The 22,371-nt window shown below is 35.4% G+C and overlaps 2 protein-coding genes and 1 long non-coding RNA gene across 4 annotated transcripts; all 3 read right to left on the bottom strand.

Moving 5' to 3' along the window:
- Nucleotides 1-69: 69 nt before the first annotated feature.
- On the bottom strand, nucleotides 70-1,735 carry LOC147483509 (dehydration-responsive element-binding protein 2A-like). 2 transcript variants are annotated; one of them, XM_086578039.1, is made up of 2 exons: nucleotides 1,577-1,735; nucleotides 70-1,210 (listed from the first exon to the last, which is right to left on the bottom strand). In XM_086578039.1, the coding sequence occupies exons 1-2, from the start codon at nucleotides 1,597-1,599 to the stop codon at nucleotides 340-342; spliced, it is 894 nt and encodes a 297-aa protein (XP_086434165.1). In that variant the 5' UTR covers nucleotides 1,600-1,735; the 3' UTR covers nucleotides 70-339. The 2 variants fall into 2 exon arrangements, with proteins under 2 accessions (XP_086434165.1, XP_086434166.1); XM_086578040.1 differs by having other exon boundaries at nucleotides 1,491-1,604.
- A 1,388-nt stretch (nucleotides 1,736-3,123) lies between these two features.
- LOC147483508 (uncharacterized) lies at nucleotides 3,124-4,849 on the bottom strand. The gene is made up of 2 exons (XR_015203522.1): nucleotides 4,761-4,849; nucleotides 3,124-3,390 (listed from the first exon to the last, which is right to left on the bottom strand). It is a non-coding gene; the product is annotated as an uncharacterized LOC147483508 (long non-coding RNA).
- A 7,950-nt stretch (nucleotides 4,850-12,799) lies between these two features.
- Nucleotides 12,800-16,810, bottom strand: LOC147483507 (laccase-12-like). The gene is made up of 6 exons (XM_086579118.1): nucleotides 16,609-16,810; nucleotides 16,167-16,318; nucleotides 15,557-15,801; nucleotides 14,538-14,666; nucleotides 13,468-14,403; nucleotides 12,800-13,218 (listed from the first exon to the last, which is right to left on the bottom strand). The coding sequence occupies exons 1-6, from the start codon at nucleotides 16,729-16,731 to the stop codon at nucleotides 13,088-13,090; spliced, it is 1,716 nt and encodes a 571-aa protein (XP_086435244.1). The 5' UTR covers nucleotides 16,732-16,810; the 3' UTR covers nucleotides 12,800-13,087.
- Nucleotides 16,811-22,371: the final 5,561 nt, after the last annotated feature.

Here is a 22,371-nt window from a genome sequence, read left to right as displayed (position 1 = left end):
CAATCAAGTACCGCTTCAACTAAGACATGAAACATGTATGGCTTTATATAATCACAAACAAGTGGCTGGTTTTTGTGTAACAAACAAGTAATAACATTTTCATTGTATTAACAAAGAGAAACACATGAGAGTATGAGACACAAAATTGTATTCCTATTCACATAGAATGAAATGTAGCTGTATTCTCCATCTAATATCCTACAGAGAATCCGCTCAAAATGCAAGTAAGGCATATAAAAAAGCCAATGTAATAATCGCTGTAACTGTCATCACTATACTACTTCTTTAAATCCTTTAATCAACCTTCTAAGAACCAAAATCTGAACACTGAAACTGAAGTTAATGAGCCAATTTGTCGTCCCGCTTCAGCATATTATAACCACTGTAGTCCACGGCTGGGGTTGCCTGCTCCAAGTTCCACAAGCTTACATTCTCGTCCGGGTTCTGTAACTGATATGACAGCTCTGACGGTTGTAGTCCATATTGGAGTTGGTCTGTATAGCTGAAGCCTAACTGACCTGCATCATAATTCTTCAAATCCTGAGTCATTTTCATCGTTCCAAGTTCATCTTGTGGAGAGCCATAGCCGATTTCATCCATAAGTTTTTCCAAATCGATCATGTCGCTCACTGAGAAATCCTGGTAGTTAAGTTGCTCACATCCAGAACCAATTAAATCATCAGATGACATATTCTTCACATCCTGATTAAACTCTTTCTTCACAAAATCAGTAGCAAGAACATCATTATCAATAGCAGGCCTAAAATTTGCAGACCTCACTTTACCAAAATCAGGCTCAACCTTAACAATGTGACCCTTGGATTCGTTATCAGAAGACCAGGACAAATCCTTTAATTCAGAATCAGAATACTCGGGCAAATTAAGACGTGCATTAATCCCATACATTGCCCTTGCAGCGTCGTCGTAAGCCTTGGCAGCTTCAACAGAAGTATTAAAAGTACCTAACCAAAGACGTTTTCCTCTATTCGGTTCACGAATCTCCGCAACCCACTTTCCCCAAGTTCTCTGCCTAACACCTCTGAAATTACAATGAGAGTTCTCCGGTCCTCCTTTTCCTCTCATACACCCTTTTTTCGAACCCTTAGCAGTTTGCTTAAGAATTCCTGTGCTTCCATTGTCTGAACTATTGATCTCTTTCCACTTTAACAATGTTTCAGCAACATTACAACTAGTTCGCGGTCTTTTCTTCCTGAAAGAAGAACAATCAGGGTTATTATCCATCATACAAATTGCCATTGACTCCAAACTATAATGCCAACAGAACAAGTAAGAATATAAACTATGTAGAAAAAATATACGTAGAAGAAAAAGCAAGATTCTAAGTTGATTCACTTTCTACTTTAACAATTAGAGAAAAATATATATATACATTAGAAGAAACCCAATATTACAAGAACTACTTAAACACTTTCTAAACCAAAAACAACAACTAAATTAACAATGATTCTGAAAATTAATTCTACGCATACCCTTTTCTGTACCACACCCCGAAAGATTTAATCTTTACTTAAATTCACAAAACATATGAAAAAAAAGGAAAAAAAGGCTAAAACACCTTTCGACTAAAGACATGCACATTGACGTGGTCGTTGAAAATGGTTTCCTTCTCTACTAAGCTTCTTTCTTTTTTATATTATTTGCTGTTTTTTCGTCTGTCTCGTTTCTGTACGTGTTCTTGTTTTGTGGTATTTGATGACGTTTAAAGATGGGAAAACAGAGCGAAACTTGGAGGAGAAGAAAAGAAAAATAACTCTTTTAATGATGATATTTATAGCATTCTTGAAATATATCCAAGAATTTATTATTTTGTCAACGTGGCAATGCCCTGGCCGCTAAATTTGGTAAGTTGGTGTTTATGAGTCTTGAAAACACCAACGAAACGTTTCTTGGTCCTGAAGATTTTCCGTTTTTAGTTTGGTTGTGAGTCTTGTGACCACTTTTATTTCCATTTTGGCTACTATTTATTCAAACTTGTTTACCAAGGTTTATGTGAAACAACTAACTTTCTTAGCTGGATTGAATGGTGACGTGGGTCGGGTTTGGACGTATTATGTTGGGCTTGGACTGGGTAGGTCAGTTTGAACTGTTTTAATTCCAAGTTTCGAACACTACAAAGTTGAAGAATATTGGTGAAGAGTGAAGAGAGGTGAGGTGAGCATAGTACAAAATACCAGGATATAGATATTTATCGATATTCAATTTCTGGATGTGTATCGTAGATATATTTTTTTTTTTTGGGATATTTGATATTGTTTTACATGCAAATATTGTAGATATATCCAAAATATCGACAAATATGGTAGATATTGTAGATATTTCTTGATATATCGTGATACATTATTTATACTAGCAAAATGCACGTGCTCTGCACATGAATGACAAATAAATCTTATTGGAGAGTATGTGAATATTAACACACATATAGTTGTAATAGATATACACTCATCCGAAAAAAAGGAAAAATTAACATGTATGACAAATAATTCTTATTCCGATTATAATTGATAGTTGGGCATAACTTTTCAAACCTATTTTGTTTGAAAATGTTGTTAATAACGAATCTTACAAAGTCGTATAATTGCTACATATTAATTTCATATGTGAGTTTGGCACTAAAATAGTTGTTACATAATCCAAAAAGAATAGAGAATTTTACAAACAAAACATTACACGGAGTATGACATCCAATTCAAAGCTCATATAAGCAATTCAGTAGAACATGAGACTATTGTGCTCCAACGTTCTTGATGGAGTGTAGGTTCTTCATCGATTACCAACTTATACACCAGCGCATAATGATCGTGACGGATATCCATGGATTCAAAATGAAGAAATGGTATACAAATCTATATTGTTGGTGCAAAATCATCCGAAAATAGCAATGAGAAATACCATTGTTCAAGAATTCAGTCTAGACTATTGTCACTGAGGGCCCAACACACATCCCGGGCGTGGAATGAATCTCGAGGCCGACACCTATCCCGATTCTACCGGAAATTTCGGCAGAGTTTCCTTTGTTTGATCGGCGTTAAGAAACCCTAAAACCCGCTCATAAACCCGTCATAACCACTTTCTTCATAATACCCTTCCAACCACCATATATATACAAAATCTCCACCCTATACACCACCACGCGTGATACCCATATACATATCCAAAGGTTTAAGATTAACTACACTCCAATACATCAAATAAATACATCAAAATGAGCTAGCTCTCAATATATACAGCAAAGAAGGAACTAGCCTATCTCTATACAACCAAAAGTATGAACTTGACTCTGTCCTCGTCAAGCATACGGAAATCCTCCCAAATCCCCATAACCCTCATCGCTAGGGTTAGGAAAAGCCTCATCTGCAACTGGTTCGTCTGAAATGTTAAGTAGGATGAGCAAACAACTATGCCCAGTAGAAACGCACATAACCAATACATATTCTACTTATAGAAATCATTCGAAACATGCAGGTTTTTATAATACGAATCAAAATATCGTGACTATATAAATACATCACTAGCTAGCATAAATCATATCGGCATGCTTCTTTAATATTCAAAATATAGTTTTCACAACCATCATACAACTATTGTGGCCGCGGCATCCTATTAGAATGGTGAGGGTACGACCGGGTACCGGACCCGATCCGCAGGCAATCTCGGTTCAAGACTTCCCAAAGGTGTGAACCATGCACCGTTGTTTTCCCGATTTTACCGGGCGGGAGATGAAATGCCGTTGTTGTGTTCGTACACACAAAATCCCCAAAGCTTTTAGGGCTCGGGTGGGCCTGTGACCACGACCCCCATACGGTCGTCACCTAACTTACGGTGGTCAACCGTTCGACGATCGCAGATTGCCAGGATCCCGACATACACATCCGTGAGTGGACTAAACTCTCACTCTCCTCGCCTAAACCTCATCGAGGTAACATTTAACCCCACTCAAGCTAATCACCATACAAATGTGACACTACAAGCATGGTTATCTAAAAAGTAGAAAAGGAATTCCCGGACTACATCCAAGGATGCATCCCTTTAAAGGTGGCCCACCACCTCGAAGGTGTACACCACCGTTGGAATCTAGAGCTTAACCTATCTCCCGAAATGCGACAACGGTTCCTTTTTATAGAATTCACGGTTCCTTTTCTAAATCTCCTCGTGATAAACATAGTAATATCGATATATATATATACTCAGATTACCGATTATTTTCAAATACTCTAGTTACATATCTAGTTTTTTCTTTTAAAACTGTTGATTATATAGGTGTGAGTTCCCGGATTTCCGAAATCGAAAGCGTAACAACCTATGACTCCCAAACGGGCCAGTCATAGTAAATAACAACCGATGATTCCCAAACGGCGAATCATCGTAAATAACACGACCATCCCGGGACCAATCCAGAACTTCGCACCTAGTTACAAACAACCGGGTAATCCTTACCCGCGATTACAAAAATCCATCTCTCGTCTCCTTATCGAGACAAGAGACGCGACCTTTTCCCCAAAACCAGTTTTTCACTTTTAACCGAAAAACAATCCCTCGCTACCCCCCGATTTTCTGAGAAAACCATTTCAATTTAAAGCTATCCATATACTTAATTCATATCGAGGAAAACTACAATGCAAAAACATGAATATCATATATACATGCATGGTTGATACGCAAACTATTTCTTAACATTTTAAACAACTCAAATCATGCATGAAAATAAGCAGACTATATATTGGTATGTAGGTTCCTACCTTAGCAAGCTCCGTTCTCCTCCAGCCCACTTAACTGAATCAATCCCGCTTAACCCAATCCACTCGAATTCATTCCTATAATAGCATATACAAATACGTCGATTATTAGCATTGATCGAACAACGAGGAATTCTTATCTAGTGTAAGTCGAGAAGAATTCTCGACGTTAAGAATTGGGTTTCGGATAACTTTCCATCTAACTACCGTTAACAGAGCTACAGGCCATTTCTGGCACTGTTACTCTGACGGTCTCTACGGGCTATTTCGAGCCACTGCAGGCTCCATAACGCCAATTATATCGCGTTCAATAACGATTAAGATTTTTCTCGACTCCGACAACAACAACAAATTCCACTATTCATTTCACATTAAATTCTCGCAATATTTACTGTTGTCTTCCTTATCAATCGTTCATTACTTAACCTACTCTTAAACAATTATAAACTGGCATGAACTGCTCAAAACCGAGTGAATAACCGAAGATTCTTACCGAATCGAACCAAAATCGCCTCCTAGCTTGTTCGCTTCCACCAAAATCGCTCCACTCTAGCTTCTCCTCCACCAATTTCGCAAGCTCTCCCTCTCCAAACAAGCTACTGCCGCCATTAAACTTTCCCCTACCATTAATTTCAGTAATACATCACAAACTATCGAAATAAGTTTTAAAAATTTGTTTGAAACGAAGTTAAACTCACTCGGCAGCGGCGGTATGACGGAATTCCAATCAATTTGACTCTTCACACTTGATTGAGTGTTGTTAGTGATTGGGTGTTTGAATTTTTGGGTGAAATCAATTAGATCACCGGGCGATTTTAGATTTCTCTCCTAGGTTTTGTAATAGCGAATTGGGGAAGAAGAGAATCGATCCGCGATTTTCGGTTTCGCGATTTCGGGTTTTTTTTTTTTTTCTCTAGTTGGGCCAATATATTTAGGCCCAAGCCCAATACATTAAGCTTAAGGTCCTAATCAACGCTAACCCCCACTAATTCGACTTAGCGTCTTGATTATTTTTCGGCCTATCCCGCTAAATTTAATCTGCTATATTCTATCTCACCGCAGGCTATGACAATAACCCACTCATGCGTGTAAGCTGTTAACTTCGTGCCCCGGCTTCGGCCGAAAAAAACGCTAACCGACATTTTTGCCAAATTTCCGCCTATAGTCGCTTACTAAAGTGCCTTTATGAGTCGGAGTTAAGTTTTAGTAAGTTACGTTACGGTTGAAATATAAACCCGACGACCAACTTACATAAACGACCTAGATTTAATAGGAAATTTACGAAAATACCCTTAATAATAATTCAGGACTTTACAACTATAGAGTAGAGCGGTGTTACACATGTTGATCTTTCTCAAACATCAACGACGTGTCAATTTCAAATGATCTCGAGCTCGCTCCATGATTAATCGAGTTGATGTCGCCATTAGGTATGAGCACCTCCGACCAAGTAGAAAAATTCCATTTCGAATGTACTAATAAAATTTATTAAACCAATAATTAAATTTCAAAACAATGCACATACCTTTCTACTATATACTTCCCTCTTTGTTTATCCAAGTTGCGAAACTCAAACCGCAATGCAAATTGTTTAAGTTTTTAAGTCGAAACATACAATGCATGTGAATGACAGACGATGCAATTGTATAGTACACAAGCTAGTTAGAAACTACTATTATGCGGCAATAATTTCATTAATTGTATTCATTCATGATATATTTTGTCTATGTAAATACCGGCAAAGCATGCATGTAATATAATTATTTTGAATAGATGTGTCCGGGTTCAACATTTTTTCAAATTTATTTCTTGCAGAGTTGGTGTGAAATTGCCTACAGTGGAAGTGAGGTATGAGAATGTTTGAGTGGATGCAAAGTGTAAAGTAGTCCATGGAAAGCCCCTACTTACATTATGGAACTCTCTAAAAAGCAAGGCCCAAAATATCGCCGAGATATCCGAGATATCGCCAATATATCTTGTTTTTTTGGTAGATGAAAATATCCGATATATCTCAACCGAATATTGAATCTATTTTTGTCCAATATATTTTGCAATTTCTGATATAACGATATATATCGACCGATATATACAATATAACTGATATAAATTATTGACTTTGACCGATAATATTGACTTTGACTGAATATTGTTGACTTTGACCGGTATATTGACTATATTTCTAATATAATCGACAATATTTCCGATATATCGACATACAAAACAAAATTTTGACTGGTTAACAAAAAAAAAATATATTTCCGATATATCCGATATATCTTGGTTTTTGGGTACATCGAAATATTTGTAGAATTCGATATTTTGGGCTTTGCTCAAAAGCAATTTATGGGTGAGATCCATCTATTTCTTGCTTCTGGGCCTTGTTGGACTACGGGCTCGGCCAGATGCCCATTATCACCACTGTATATGTGACGCTTTTTATTCTCTTTTTCTAACTCAGTTCATAGTACCAACTACCAACTACCAATTGATTTCTATGAATGCCTTTCAAATCTTGCACTTTGTCAAAATTTCACTAGTAATGGAGGTCGTTGCAATGCGTAAAGTAGTTTCTATCTGGTTTCAAGTTAGAAGAAGGCAAGATAAGTATTCTCAAAGATGTCAGTGGTAACATCAAGCCTTCAAGGTATCTATGTGACTATGTACATTGTACACGTTGAACTATGGTCGATCTATAGTATAGTGTACTTATTTCTAAAAAATAATATTCTTGATGTTTGTTTAATTTACTCAAAGAAGGAGAAGCAAGCTGGAATTGTCCCAGAATCTGATGTAGACACTTACATGAAGGTAATATACATAAATGATCAAAGCTATTATCGTAATAAAATTCCCCTGCATAAGTCTAAGATACATAAAACAAAGCTGAAAACTAAGCGCCAAGATGTTTAACTCCTCCGAACATGTTTTCGCACATCAGTTCTATTCGTATTTTCATTTTATTCTCATGTTGGCAATAGTTGAGAAACTCAATTTGTAATAACAGGCAATTGCAATTGAAGGATTAAAAAGGAGCCTCCAAACAGACTACATTTTAGTTGCTCTTACTTTGTGCTCATTCTTCTATTGTGTAAATGGATGTTAAGATCTTAGAACTTGACATCTGTGCGGATGCAGTCGTTGGAAATGTCATGAGAAGAGGAATCTCGAGAGGTCAGAAGGAAAGATTGACAACTGGTAATGTAGAAACCATAAATCCTGACTAAAGGCTTACATTCATGGTCTATTGTGAAATTGCAAAGATGAACCCCAAGAAACAAAAAAATGCAGAAATTGGTCATAAAGTTCCGCCTATGTGAACAGTGTCAATGTAACAACTACCAGACAATATCTGGTCAAGCATAAATCACAGTAGGTGAATACTGAATAATTTTAAGCAAAGTAATTGCTGAAAGTTAAAGGAAACAAATGGTGAACATACACTTTGGCACCAAACTCTATCGCTTCCAGTTTCTCTGCACGCGCTTTTGCTACTTCATCTTTTATTCTTGAAATAAGACTTTCATGTTCTGATATAGAAAGAGGAGCACCATTTCTCGAAATGATTTCTTTTGCAATGTCATCCTGCATTATATGTTGCTTCAAACACCGTTCCTGTACACAACTTAACTTTAGAAGTATATCTTAGAGTGCTGAATTTTCCACAAAGTAGTGTTTTGTTTACCTTATCTCTTGCAGCAAGAACTTTTAGTTTTGCTTCCTTTCCTCTTTTACCAATCTTTCTTTTTGTTTGTCAATCCAACCTCTCAAGTCTCCGAAGAGAGAGTCGATCACTAATAAGTTCACAAAACATACTTTGACTACATATGAGAGAGAGAAAAAAGGTGGGGGATTAATAGCTCTTTCACCTACGTGAGTGCAAATAACTTTGTCACCGCGAGAAAATTCAATAGTCTCGTGCTTTTTGAGGAATCTAATTTATCATATCCATCACTACCATGATTAAAACAATCCAAAGAAAATTCTTTAAAAGCACACCGAGACTTCGAAATGCATTTCCCAAGTGCTTGGAACCGTGAACTTTCAACCGCTTTCGTTTGACTCAAGGGATATCTACAAGTAAAAGGGGTAACAATTTAAACAATCAATTGCGAAATGGTAACATTTCATTTTAAACGCACATGAAAAGGAACTTACTCTTCTCCCATGTCCTTTTGTATTAAAGATATCGATGGATATTAAACCGGGCAATTGAGGAATATTGACTTCGACGACCGCGACTGTTGTCAATTCTCTAAGAAACGGATTCGGTTCGCCTTCCTTTAGTTTAAGAATCTAAGCAGTAAAATAAGATATCTTCGAGACAATGCATCTAAGAATATATTGAAATAGTAGAAGAAGAAGTTTGCGTGATCATCCCAAAGATGCTTTTACACAAAAGCGAAAAACACAGCCAACAGATGACAGACCAAGTGAAAGAACAGAAAGTAGAAGGAATATACATGCATTTGAGACCAAGCCAAGAAAGCACCTTCCTTGCTTTCTCATTCTTTAGTAGCAACAGTTCCCTTATGACTCACATAGATACCATAAGTGATAATGGTGGTTGCGTTAGCCAACTTAACATTATAAGTACCAGATTTTTGGAATAAAAGAACTGAAAAGAAAAAGGAAAAAACCAGGGACATGCAAGTGAGTAGGTATATAGATACAGAGAAATAAAATAACACTCTCATAATACTTATAACAAATGCTAGGTTGTACAATAGTCAGAACAGTGATTATCAAAGAAAGGAAGATATCCACGCGGCCCACACTCAATATATGTAGTATATTTCACACAACCTCTTGACCAAGAAACCATGGCACTTCTTAGATAAGTGATTGATTGTTCAATATATCAGGTATGTCATACATGTTGGACAAAACCGACATATATGAAATCCATTCTGGTTTTCATAATGTTATTTGATCCCGGTAACTGAGATATCCAAAACAGGTGAAATTCTAATTAGTTTTAAGACTCAAAATGAATTAAAAGTTATGATGAAGGCATAAGCATGCACAATAATTAACCAACAACCACCAGTTCTCAAAAATGTAAACTAAAAGATTTATAATTAGCTCACCTGTAAGAGCTTTAAACCAAACTTCTAAGTTCATGATTTCTAAAACTCAATATAAAAGAGAGACACAAGTTTGTAGTCTAGTTACCTTCCCCACCTAATCAGTATGCCCTAATTGAGATTTAAACGGTTTCTGAGGTTGTTCTTCCATCTCCACCCAAGTTAAGTTTGAAAATGGCATTGAATATTACCAATCAAATAAAGCACAACGCACATCGAAAATAAAATGACAAAAAGAAGAAGAAGATATAACATTATGTAAAGTAGAAGATGTAGATCAAGAGGAGGTCAAGAAACATTCACCACAAAGGGTAATGGAGCCGGGAAAAAGCAAAAGTGAATTAAAAAATTTCATTAAAATGATTAGAGCATCCAATCAATGCTTCAATGAATTCATAGTCAAAGTGAGAATAACAAATAGTCAAAGCATTAGAGTAGCATTCAAAGTTGCAAAAGCGAACAACAATTTTGTTGCAAAGACATCAAAAATCACAAAATAAAATTAGGGTGCTGAAAAAAAACCAATAGCAGAACATAGCGACCAAAAAAGACGATAAGAATAGAATATCTTGCCACAGTTCCGCAAAGAGAAAGAAAGTGGAGAAAGTTTACCTGTTGCATATGCTAGTTCCTTTTAGAAATAGTTTGCAGAAAAAGAATCAGGGAAAAAGAGAGTTAACAATACGTGAAGTAAGAAGCTTGAATAACAATTGTACATTTACAGCTATTAAAAACATTTCTCTGCCAATCAATAGTATGCAACGAATAAAAATGTATGTGCGCTCTAATTGGGAATCCAAGGACAGAAGATATCCTAAGTGGAACAACCTAAAGGTTGGACGTCCCTGCATTTCTTTCACAAAGGCAGACCATGAAGCACCCTTTTTTTTCATTCCTTATTAACCCACCACCACCCCAACCAAACCTAGCCACTTCATTAAACCAAGGAAATAGATGATGTACCTTATACAACATTCCATTCTTTGGGCCAAGGACTGAATGAGGGCTTTGGAAATGATCCTTCGTTTCATCTCTTTCACTACGACGACAATGAAAAGGGTCACCCACATGCCCAACACCATGCTGCAATCACAAAGAAAAATAAACTCAAAACCTCGAAGTCTAAATTGATCGGTTAGATTCTTAATAGTTTTAAAATGCAAGATCTATACACACAAAGTAATACATGTTCACCAAGCTTAACTAAAATCGAATTGTTTTTACTACAATAAGGAGAAAGCTTAACTCATAAGCCTCACAAAAGTTAGAAGACAATGAAAGCAAATGAATCAAAATGAAATCATTATACTGACAAATCATCATACTTAAAATAATTCTGTCAAAACACAATCTACAATGAGCTCACACACTAATATTAACAAATAAACATGCTTAATCACCACAAAGTTAAGATCTTGAACAGCCCCAGAGTCAATATCTGAATAGAAACGATAAGATTGGAGTGAGAAAAAGAAGGGGGATGGCAAACGAACTGGAAACATTGAGTCAAGTGAAAGACACTCAAGTCTGATTTACTGAATGGGAAATGGGAACTTCTTCATACCACCTCGACATGGATTTTGCAGACTCAGGTGTGTTGTCTGTTTGCAAATGAGGGGAAGTCGTAAAGTGGAAGAGAGACGGTTGGTTTATCGATTTTAATTTCACCAAAGGTATTTATTTAGACAATCAATGCTGGGTAAGTCGCGAACAATTGAATAGGGGCGTATAGTTGATTTCCCACATGAATTTACACATACGTCCTTAAGTCACTATATAATTTTAAGGGTATAGATGGTAGTAAATTTTGAAATGACTAAGTAGTCCTTCTTAAAGGCATTGAATAATTGATTTTAATATTTTATGAAGGGTATTTCATGGTAGAAAAAAGGTTGGTCCAATTTAAATGTCCATGTTAATTATGGTATACTCTACTAATTGAGATTTATTTGAAATATAATGGTAAATATTAAATAAAATGATTATATATACAAAATATCGCCAAATATCTCTAAATATCGTAAAATATCGTAAAATATTATAAATATCGCAAATATTATTGAAATATCACCGATATTTACAGTCGTATATATCTCTGAACATATCGTGATATTTATATATCTTTTTCTGAAATCTGGATAGATATCTCCAAATATCGCAATATATCGAGATATTTTGTACTATAGAGATGAGTACAGTGAGCTCTACTTGGGCCCATATATGGTGCACTTTTGTCTGGTGTTACGTTGGTTGTGGCTGTGGCCCAAATTGAAACGAGATCCTTGTATTCACAAACAAGTGAAACAACATGTCCTGCGTCAATCCAGCAAACAATATGATTTGAAATGGTTGATGTGATGGTCTTAGTATATGCTACCACTCAAATTAATAAGGTTTAGAATGTTGCTTACACAAGTTTGGTTGTATATGACTATGTGGGCCTGATGATCCTTGCCCTGGCCTTTGAATGTTGCATAGTTGTATGTGTTTTGGGCATTTGGATTGCCCTGCAATCTGCTTAGTTAGACTATGGACCAAAATACACCGATATATCTGATATATTGGTATTTTGGTATATCGATATTGATATTTCCGACATAAATCTACCGAATATAGAATTTTTTTTCTCGATATATATCGAAATTTCCGATATAAAACTTTATATCGCCGATATAATTGATATATCGGTTGACTTTTGGACCATTTTTTAATATAAATCCGATATTTCCAATATATTTTTGATATTTTTGATATTATATTTCTAATATATCTGATATTTCTGATATTTTAAATAAATTGGACTAGTCACAAAAAAAATGGATATATCTGATATATATCGGTTTTTGGTACACCGATATATTTATCGATATCGATATTTTGAGGCCTTGAGTTAGGCTATGGGAATTTTTGAATGGCTCCATATTAAGGCAGTGACGAATGATGGCTAAACAATTGAGATAAGAAAGTGTTAAAAATGTTACTGAAAATTATTCAAAAAAACTGAAATTCCTCACTCATAATGTTTCTAATTTCTAAAATGAAAAACAACAAACTAACAAACAGGCTGGTTAGTTCAACCCCAGCTTTTGCTACCAAAACAGAGAAAAACAAAACAAGAACAAGGTCCCCCAATGTGGGCAGACAGAATCACGATAGAGAACCGATACAATGAATTACTAGAACCAAAGCTGACCCTTATCATGGGCAACATAATTTATATCACTGCTGAAGTGGATGATGATGATCCTAGCATTCTGGCAGATCAACAGGTGGGGATTCTAGAGTCTCCAATTCTCCACTCCCATCCTCAACCAGGAAAGCCATAGCCAAACCCCAAGTAATGTGAACATCCAAGTGACAATGCATCAGCCAGACTCCTGTTTTTGCAACATAAACAGCAAATAAACTGTTAATTTCATTGAAAAAGATGCGCACAAAGTTGCAACTGTTAAAAGAACTAGTACATGATAGTGTACATGTTAATGGCTGCACAAAAATTAGTAGTAACTCAAAGCAGTAAATAACCAATAAATTGGCCTTGTATCCACGTAGGAAATTAGCAGCCATACCGAACTTATGTGAAAGTCCAAATTATGAAAATGAGACTTGTAAATGAAGTAATATACCAGGATTGTCAGCGACAAAGCGTATAACTGCCCATCCACCTACTGGTACTGCAACTGTATTTCTCATAGGTGGATCAACAAGATTGAATTTGGAGGTGTCACTTTTCGCATTGAAGTTCCCGAACCCCTCAGCAACAATGTAAAAATCATAGCCATGAAGATGAATTGGGTGATTCTCAACTGTGAAAATACTAGTACCTTGCAACACAACTTGCACATTTGAACCATATTTAAGTGGATACAGTTTGGTCCCTGATGTTGGTGTCCATAGTGCCCTGCTCACATTCCCAGTGTAGTCAAATTGCAATGGTGGTGCTGCTGTAAAATCTTTTGTGAACACATTACTAGCTCGACTGTAGTGTGCTTGAAGTATCGAATATGTGGATGGAAGCACAAATGATATGTTGTTCATGCTAGCAGTAAAACGAGTTCCATTGGGTCCTTGACATTTTTGACCTTTTGGGCATGGATTAAGTCCCAAACCAACAGTGAAGAACAAATTTTCGTCGATTTGGGTTGGAACGTCGACCTTCCTAGGACTTCTAAGACTAGTAGTGAAGGCAGATGCTGCTGCGGTGTTGTTAAAATCAGGAAGTCTTGGGAGTATAGGCGAGGAATTGGACTTCTTAGCTGAAGCATATTCAAGGATTGCAGTGGTGGTGGTGTTGTCAAAGGGTGCATTTATCGCACTTTGGTAAGCGCGTGCAGCGATATAGTAACGACCAGGGGACTGGTTGGCGTTAATAAGGACGTCAGTGGTTTGGCCTGGGCCCAACATAATGACTGAGGTAGTGAAAGGTTTAGTGTATAACGCATCGACACCAACGACAGTGAGTTGGTGGTTGGCGACAGAGAAGAAGAGTTCTTGGTTTAAGGCTGAGTTAATGACTCGGAGGAGGTTTGTCTCGCCGGAGTCCACTGGAATTACCACAGTATCTGCACCAAAAGAATACAACATACACAATTTGATCAGAGTAATTGAGTTGATTTGCAGGTTTACCGGCCTAGTCTATTGGTCCCTTTTAATATAGCTTCAAAAAGTCAAAACAATCTTTATAACTTGAACTAACCTTGGCTGGAACACTTGTAGAGATCTCCTGGTTGACCATTGATTGTGTAGGCATCAGAAATATTTGGGGCTGCTCCAGTTCTTTTTGCCTCATTTATAACATCAATAGGGTTGGCATCCCACCATTCTCCTGTTTATCAGCAATATTGATCATCAAAATTGTATCATTATCACTAGGAGTACTACTAGGTAGAATTTGTGGATGCATAAAGAGCACTAATCGGCAAAGTGTAGGACATAAATATGGTCGAATTTTGAGTGAGATGTATGGTACATAGTCACAAAAATGCGGTCTTTCTCATACAACATCAAATGGATAAGGCCGGTTCATTTACACCCTGTAAACATGGCATGTTGGGCTCATGGCCAGAAACATCCCGAAATATTGACAAATACATTAGTATCAGCGGCATATATTGCAAAATCAGGGTCCAAACTCCAAATATCAACCTTTCCGATATGTATCCTAAAATTTCTTACCTCCTTTTTTTTCAAACTTACCTTGAACCGAATTTCTCGGATTGATACTTCCCAAAATCTCGTGCGATATATTTTGGAAAGTCAGGGCTCCAATATATGATTATCGGTGGATGGCTTTTTTTTTTTTTTTTTTTTTTTTTTATTTTTTATTTTTTATTTTTTATTTTATTTTATTTTATTTTTTTTCGCTGTAAGGTGGATGGCTTGTTAACCGAGTAATGCTCATGGAATAAACTCATGGAATAAACAATTTTAAACAAGATAATTGTGATACTACTCTATGAAATAACGTGAACCATGCTACGCATCGGTGTTTTTTCAAGTATTTAACCTGTCGCTCTAATATTTATGGGATAGTATGATTTTTTGAATTCTAGTTCTAATTTAAAAACTAATATAAAAATATTAGGAAGGGTTGAAAGAAGTTTTCTAAATTATTTTAAATAATATGAAGTGAATTCTAATTTCTATAAAGTGACAGAGTTTTTTGTAAATTGTTTAAAAATAAGAGAGCTGATTAAAATAATTAAGAGAGATTACCAAGCATAATGGTGGTTTCTCTAATGGGCTTAGCAAAAGGGTATGGAGTTCCTTGCTTGGGATGAATGATTAAAGCTCCGTAGACACTAGCTCTAAGCCATGAACTATGAGCATGCCACCACAATGTCCCTTCTTGTCCTTCAATGGTGAATCTGTAGGTATAACTCCCTCCTGGTCGGATTGGGCACTGGGTCACAAATTCTGGTCCATCTGCCCATGCCGTTCTCATTTGCCGAACACCATGCCTGAAGAAGAATTACAGCAATCAATGAAGGAAATAATAGATACATTTTTTGAAAAGAAAATGGAAAAATTCTACAAGAAGCTAGCTAGTTGTGCTTACATGCCGGTATAAATGTATAATCATACTGAAAACATTTTCAACGAAATAAATTTTGGATGCAAACGCTCATTATGCCGCGGGACAGAATGTTTTGAACTATATATTAAATTGAAAATAGTTGTTAAAGAATAAACAGGAATTTCGTATATTGCATTCAGTACATAAATATTTGATATGAGAAAGTCAAAATGAAACTATTTTCTTTTTGGGATGAGTTAATTAATTTATTTATAAAAAAAAAAACGCATCACACAAGAATATTGTTACCAGTGGATCGTGACATTGTACTGGGCTTTGTTCACCACTTTGACTTCTAGAGTATCTCCACTTTTAACTTCCAAAGTCGGCCCAGGATATTGTCCATTCACTGTTATTATGTTGTGGGATTTGCACAGCCTCTTCACTGGTGTTTCTTGAACCTATTCGAAAATATAACAGTTAGCTCCAAATTAAAATACACAACGGGAATAGTTCTAAAAGTTATCATACACAAAATTCAATCCAATTGGATTATGCATCGATAACTCACGTTAAACAAATGAAATGGATAATATCAACCTTCAACTTGGCCGAATAAAATCGTTCTCATTGTACATATACAGATATATATACTTAACTAGAGTAAGTTGATTAGCTCTACTAACATGAGTAATCAGCCATATAGAAATGCAAAAACAAGATATTTCGGAAGAAGGATAACAAAACATACAACAAAGTTATGGTACTGAGTTTCTGCATTGGCGAGTGATGCAGCATGTGAGAAGAGAAGAACAGTGCCTAGGAATACGAAAAAACACCATTGGTTGACGATGTTATAACTGTAAGTTTCCATCTCCACAATTAATTAAGTCCTTGCTAGCTAAATGAAGGTTGAGATGGTAGTGCAGAGTGTAAGAAAGAAGCCTCCTATATATATAGCAAAGAGAGAAGGAGAGAAGATCGAGGGGGTCGTTAGAAATGGGCAGTTAGCTTGTATTTTAGAGATATGGCGTCAAGATCTCTAAAGTCTGAATTGGAACACAACTTAGTTCAACTCTACACAGGAGTTGGTACAACCACTGGATAGCCTCCCAAAAACTAACAATTTCATGAGAAATACTTGCTTTAGAAGTCTCCAATTTGGTGAAAATTTTCAAAAGGCTTCATTATTTGTAAAGTCATTTTTCAAGTCACATTTTGCATGAATACATAAACTCTCTACTTAGTTTGTCATGTTCAATACAATAAGAAACGCAAATTCTATATCTACTATGCCAGGCAGAGGAGTCAAAAGGTTCCATTTCCTTCTTGAATAAATATCTTCATCATTTTCTATATGCCTATAGCTTCTTGTTCAAAGCTTTATAGCAGGTTTGTTAAGAATCGAACTTTATTATATAAGAGTCGATGCGTATAGATGTATATATATTTTTCTTTGTTATTTTTTATTTCCGGCCATATGACCTTTTCATTTGATATTCTAGAATGACTGTGACCTACAAAAAGCAAAATGGTCCCTGGTGGCGCATTGCATGAATGCATATATGGTATATTACTACTCGTTCATCTTCTTTACGTACGAATATGCATGGTGATCGAAGCTTTGTATATTGGGCATCAGATAGTTTATAGAATTTAAATTATTCGATCTGCTACGGTCAACTAGCCAAGTGTACTGTGGATCCTCCATCTAAAAAATATTGAAATTCACGAAAGTTTGACAAAGCTTGGAGTTTTCACTGAAATCCGACATTGCTGGGAGTTTCCTGTACTTTTCGGCAAGTGAAAATTAAAGTAACTGAATTGTCCAAATTTTAAGTTCTCCGACGCAATTCATGTCTAAGAGTGAATCTTCAGGGGTCTAGCTTGTGGTCAGTCCAGTAAGTAATTTTCAAATGCAAACTGGTCACACATCCTCTATGTTATTTCCAACTTCCCACCATGAATCCTAATTCCATCCAAAAGTAGTGAAGACGAGTCTCCAAAGTCATATAGATTGTATCTAATTTTGAAAAAAAAAAGACTTTGTGAAATACCAACTATAAGATGAAGCTCTTCTCCAAAATTTATAGCCGACCATTGGACCCTACCTTTATTGCCTTTTTACTCATTTCTTACGTACATACTAACTTGTTGCCTTGTTGGATGCGAACCAAATATTTGGTCTTAATCACTAATGGAATGGAGTATTGGAGTTAATCGCAAGCTATCAATTTCTACCTTTATTGTGTGCACATTTTATTTCAATTCTATATTGATTTCATAGGTACTAATCAGGTTGTTATGAGCCTACTCTTGTTGAAATATGTCTATTAACTTCTTTTTTGTTATTTTACTGTTGTCTTTCAATCAAGTCTACGAGTTTCGGTTAAAGGTGGACTTATATAACCTATGCTTGATTAAAGTATATCACTATATATTCAATGATTAGTTAGGAATATAAAACGGATCAAGTAATTTAACCAAATAGTATGAAATTGACAATTGGTCGCTTTCAATACTGATTCATTTAGAAGGATAGTGTGGAGTTAGGTAGCCTGTCAAGCGAATCCCTTCGTGACCTCCAGACATCCTGTCGATCTGGATATTCCAATTACACTTTCCATGCGTGTCTTTGTGCATGTTGAACAATTCGAACAACCAAAGAAAATGAATGTGTAATCCTCGACTAAGTGTACTACTTGGATTACACCTGCTCTAAAAATCTTGACTCACAAAAAATTTACATGTTATTCTTTTTCTTACTTCTCCGGTCAATGAATTTAATATTTAAATTACAAGTCGACGCGTTTAAGTAACAATTGTTTTCCCTTGAACAAAACAAATGCTAAGTGAGAGATTTGGACGTTGAGAAAATTAGTTAGGCAAGTTGACTTGTTCGATTAGTTTGAGATTACTACTTGTTCAACTCGGCGCGTAGGTGCTTATAAAATTCCACTTGGAAGTCCTGAGCTGCAAATTTCGTAAGGATGAACATCTTTAAATGGAGAATTAAGTAATTCATGGCCATGGCATTGATATTACGGTAGTTAGTTAATTTTATCTTGTTAACAAATTTGTGATGCAAAAATCGTAACCAACTCGGGATCGTATGCGTTACCAAGTAAAGTGATATACCTCTTGGGAAATGTTATTAATTACCAACTAAGTTAAGTGATCTACTCTTAGCAAATGTTATCATCTCCATTTTTTTTTCCCTTTTTTGGATAAACATTATCTCCATTTTTCAAACGGTGCACATTTCAAACTTTCAGTGGGAGCATCGAACATTCACTTTAAATCTTTGCCTGGAAAGTGTCGATAATTTTGTGACAACCGTTGATCACTTCAATTGAAAGGAAGCTATTATTACTATCAACAAGAAAACGAGGTAGAGCAAGAGTACTAATTGGGTAGGAATAAGATGTGTGAACAAAAAAGAGGAAAATCGAAATAGGTGTGATTATTGAAAGTTCGTTAACTGAAAAGAAGTCATGGTTCCCCACTTCGAAAATTTAATGTTAGGTGCGATCTCTTTTCAATTAGACCCCTATGGTGCTGAATTTTTGCACAATTTTACTTGATCATCATGATAATGCTATATCGGAATTGATTTAAGTGAGTGTACTGGAGAGCAATATCCACAATCCCCAAATAGCCGAAGGTGATCAGATTTTGTTCGAATTGATATGAGAAATATGTGCCAACATGCATGTTTAATTTTTGTCGAATATTCTCATCTGATCCCAAGTTTTATATTGTGTACATTTTGCTGATTTGTATCAAAGTTGTATTCGGTTTGATATATGTACACTAGTTTTCGAACCCGTCTTACGAACGGGTGCCGTTATATTAAATTATTCAAAAAAATATTTACAAAGTGAAAACCCCATTATCCTTGATTAAACCCTTTGATTTATTTTTTGTTGTTTAATAATATAAGTTTGATCGAAGTTTTGTGAGAATGCCCAACAAAACAAAGATCATATTGAATCTACTTGAATAGCAAGACATTCTCCATCATACAAAAATTAGAAATATGATAAACACCATTTTAAATGTAAAACTATATTTGTGGAGACATTCCAGTCCCACTATAAATAATACAACTAAGCTTTGAGGATGCATGGTTCAATGCATTTGCATCCAGTTTTGTATCTCCCATTAATTATTTTTTTAGGTTAGTTCACTACATTTGCATTCAATTTTTGATTTTATGTTAATTATTCTTTGATGCTAGTTTAAATGCATTTCCATCTAGTATCCGATTTCCCGTTAATTATTCTTTGAGGTTGGTTCAATGTATTTGCATCCAGTTTATGATTTCGCTTTTAATTATTCTTCTTTGAGGTTAGTTCAATTCATTTGCATCAAGTTTTCGATTTCCTATTAATTATTTATTGAGGTTAGTTTAATGTATTGGCATCTAGTTTCTGATTTACCATTAATTATTATTCTTCTTTGAGGTAATTAGCTCAGTGCAATTGCATCCAGTTTCCGATTTTCCGTTAATTATTCTTTGATGAGTTAAGTTCATTGCATTTGCATACGGTTTCTGATTTTCCGTTAATTATTTTCTTTCGAGTTAGTTCAACCCAAGTTTGTAATTTATGTGGTCATTTGATCGCCATAACATATGTATAGATGCAGTTCTCTTCGTTCCCATGCACTATTCATATTAATTTGAGATATTAATTTTCTACATTCAGAATGACAGGTCGGTGATCTCTTTTTCTGCCACACTTTACTTTAATATGCCATCAAGGATCTCCATGATCAGACATTGGATTCATGTTTTGCCTTATAGTGATCAAATGATTATAACTCTCTAGCAGGCGTCAAATTTAACTCCTTTCTCACTCGGTCACCCTTTTACAACCCAACAGTTTACGTAGACATTGTGTGATCTCTTTGACGTTTGACTGAAGCAAGTATCTGCAATTGAGGGACAACTCGAGTAACTTATAGCTTAATATCATCTTCATTATGACATTCTCGTACTCATAGGAATTTTACAACATTGACCCCAGTTATAACAAAGTCCCAACAATTCCTATGATCATATAGGGATCAAATACAGAGGTTTCTAATTTAAAATATTCTATCAGGCATTGAAATGTCCTAAATAACATGAGATTCCAATGCCTAGGTTGTTTGATTGCTCTTATGACTTACCAAACAAAAAATGGATGCTCTAATGTATTGGGTAGGCTTGCTTGCACCTCCTGACATGGGCTGAAGGTTTAGTTAATCATGAATTTAACTTCAAGTGCTTATTCTTTGAATGCATTTTCCAATACAATTTGTGGGTATTGAATGATTTGCAATTGGGAGTATCTATAAATTATGAGGTCTAAGTGTAGGAAAAATTGTAATGCTAAAGTTTGTGTGTTGGTTTGTGCAAATCCTTCGCATGAACTATCAATCTTTTGTTTATTCTGTTTCCAACTATAATTGTGAAATTTACATCAAGTGTGAACTAATAGTGATGTGCTTAGGTTTGGATGGGAGCCGGTATGAAAGGTTGTAAACTCAACTTTGAGATGAATGAATGATCTCTCTGAGGGACATGCCTTCATAAAAACCTGCAAATATACACTTTACTCTTACTATAAAGGCAATTATCTAATATGCATGAGACCGGCAGAACACATACCAATCAGAAAGTGTTTTAGCACTATAGCAAATGTTTTGAATACACTATATTATTTATGTAGGCTTGTTTGCAAAAATTACTCAAAACCGACCGTAATACATAAAAAGTTGACTAAGGCTTCTACAGTTCTACCCAAGTTCAATTCATTAAATGTGAAACAAACAAAATAACAATCCAAGTTGTGCATTCAAGTATTCAACACTATAAAAAAGATGGTGGCCAAAAATCTAACATTCTCGACCATTTGAAAACATAGTTCACCTTTTAAGAAAATCTCAAACTACAACAAAGTGAAAAGTGAAATTATGCAAATGAAAATTGAAGTAGGATTTTCAGTATTTCTCTTGATCATTGGTCTATTTCTTGAGTTGTGTCGAAAGTAACTATGGCACTCTACAGACGTACCTTACCATAATAAGAAACACATTATAGATAACATGCAATTCATGAAGAAGAAAATAGGTCACATATGCATTAATCATTTTAATATCTAGAAGACTCCGACACAGACGTTCATCTTATTCTATGACTTCGAATTGCTCTATGCAATTTTAGTAAATAGCACCCACAGCAGGTGAATCCTTGAATTTATTGATGGCACTCATACTGACCAAGAAATCTTTAATTAGATTACCTAGCTCACATTAAGATCCTATACAATCATTTTTCATAGGTATAAAAGAATCAACGTCAACTTACAATGGATGTTAATATAACTATTATAATAGCCAATATTGTAATAACATAATACAAAAGTAATGGATGGTATAGTTCATGACAAAGGGAATTTTTAAGAAAAGTAGACATAGTTCAAACTTCAAAACATATATTAAAGATTGAAAGACTCAAAGTTTTGAA

The sequence above is a fragment of the Coptis chinensis genome, chromosome 8 (assembly GCF_015680905.1).
Source record: "Coptis chinensis isolate HL-2020 chromosome 8, ASM1568090v1, whole genome shotgun sequence".
Taxonomy (NCBI): domain Eukaryota; kingdom Viridiplantae; phylum Streptophyta; class Magnoliopsida; order Ranunculales; family Ranunculaceae; genus Coptis; species Coptis chinensis.
The sequence above is the reverse complement of the archived record's forward strand: the minus strand, read 5'-3'. Positions and strand labels throughout refer to the sequence as shown.

Coding starts and splice junctions, on each gene's coding strand:
- LOC147483507 (XM_086579118.1), bottom strand. CDS start 16,731: ATGGAAACTTACAGTTATAACATCGTCAACCAATGGTGTTTTTTCGTA. Junction 15,802..16,166: donor TACAATGTCACGATCCACTG/GTAACAATATTC, acceptor ATTCTTCTTCAG/GCATGGTGTTCGGCAAATGA. Junction 14,404..14,537: donor CTACAAGTGTTCCAGCCAAG/GTTAGTTCAAGT, acceptor CTTTTGGTGCAG/ATACTGTGGTAATTCCAGTG.
- LOC147483509 (XM_086578039.1), bottom strand. CDS start 1,599: ATGTGCATGTCTTTAGTCGAAAG. Junction 1,211..1,576: donor TGCATGTCTTTAGTCGAAAG/GTGTTTTAGCCT, acceptor TTCTTCTTTCAG/GAAGAAAAGACCGCGAACTA.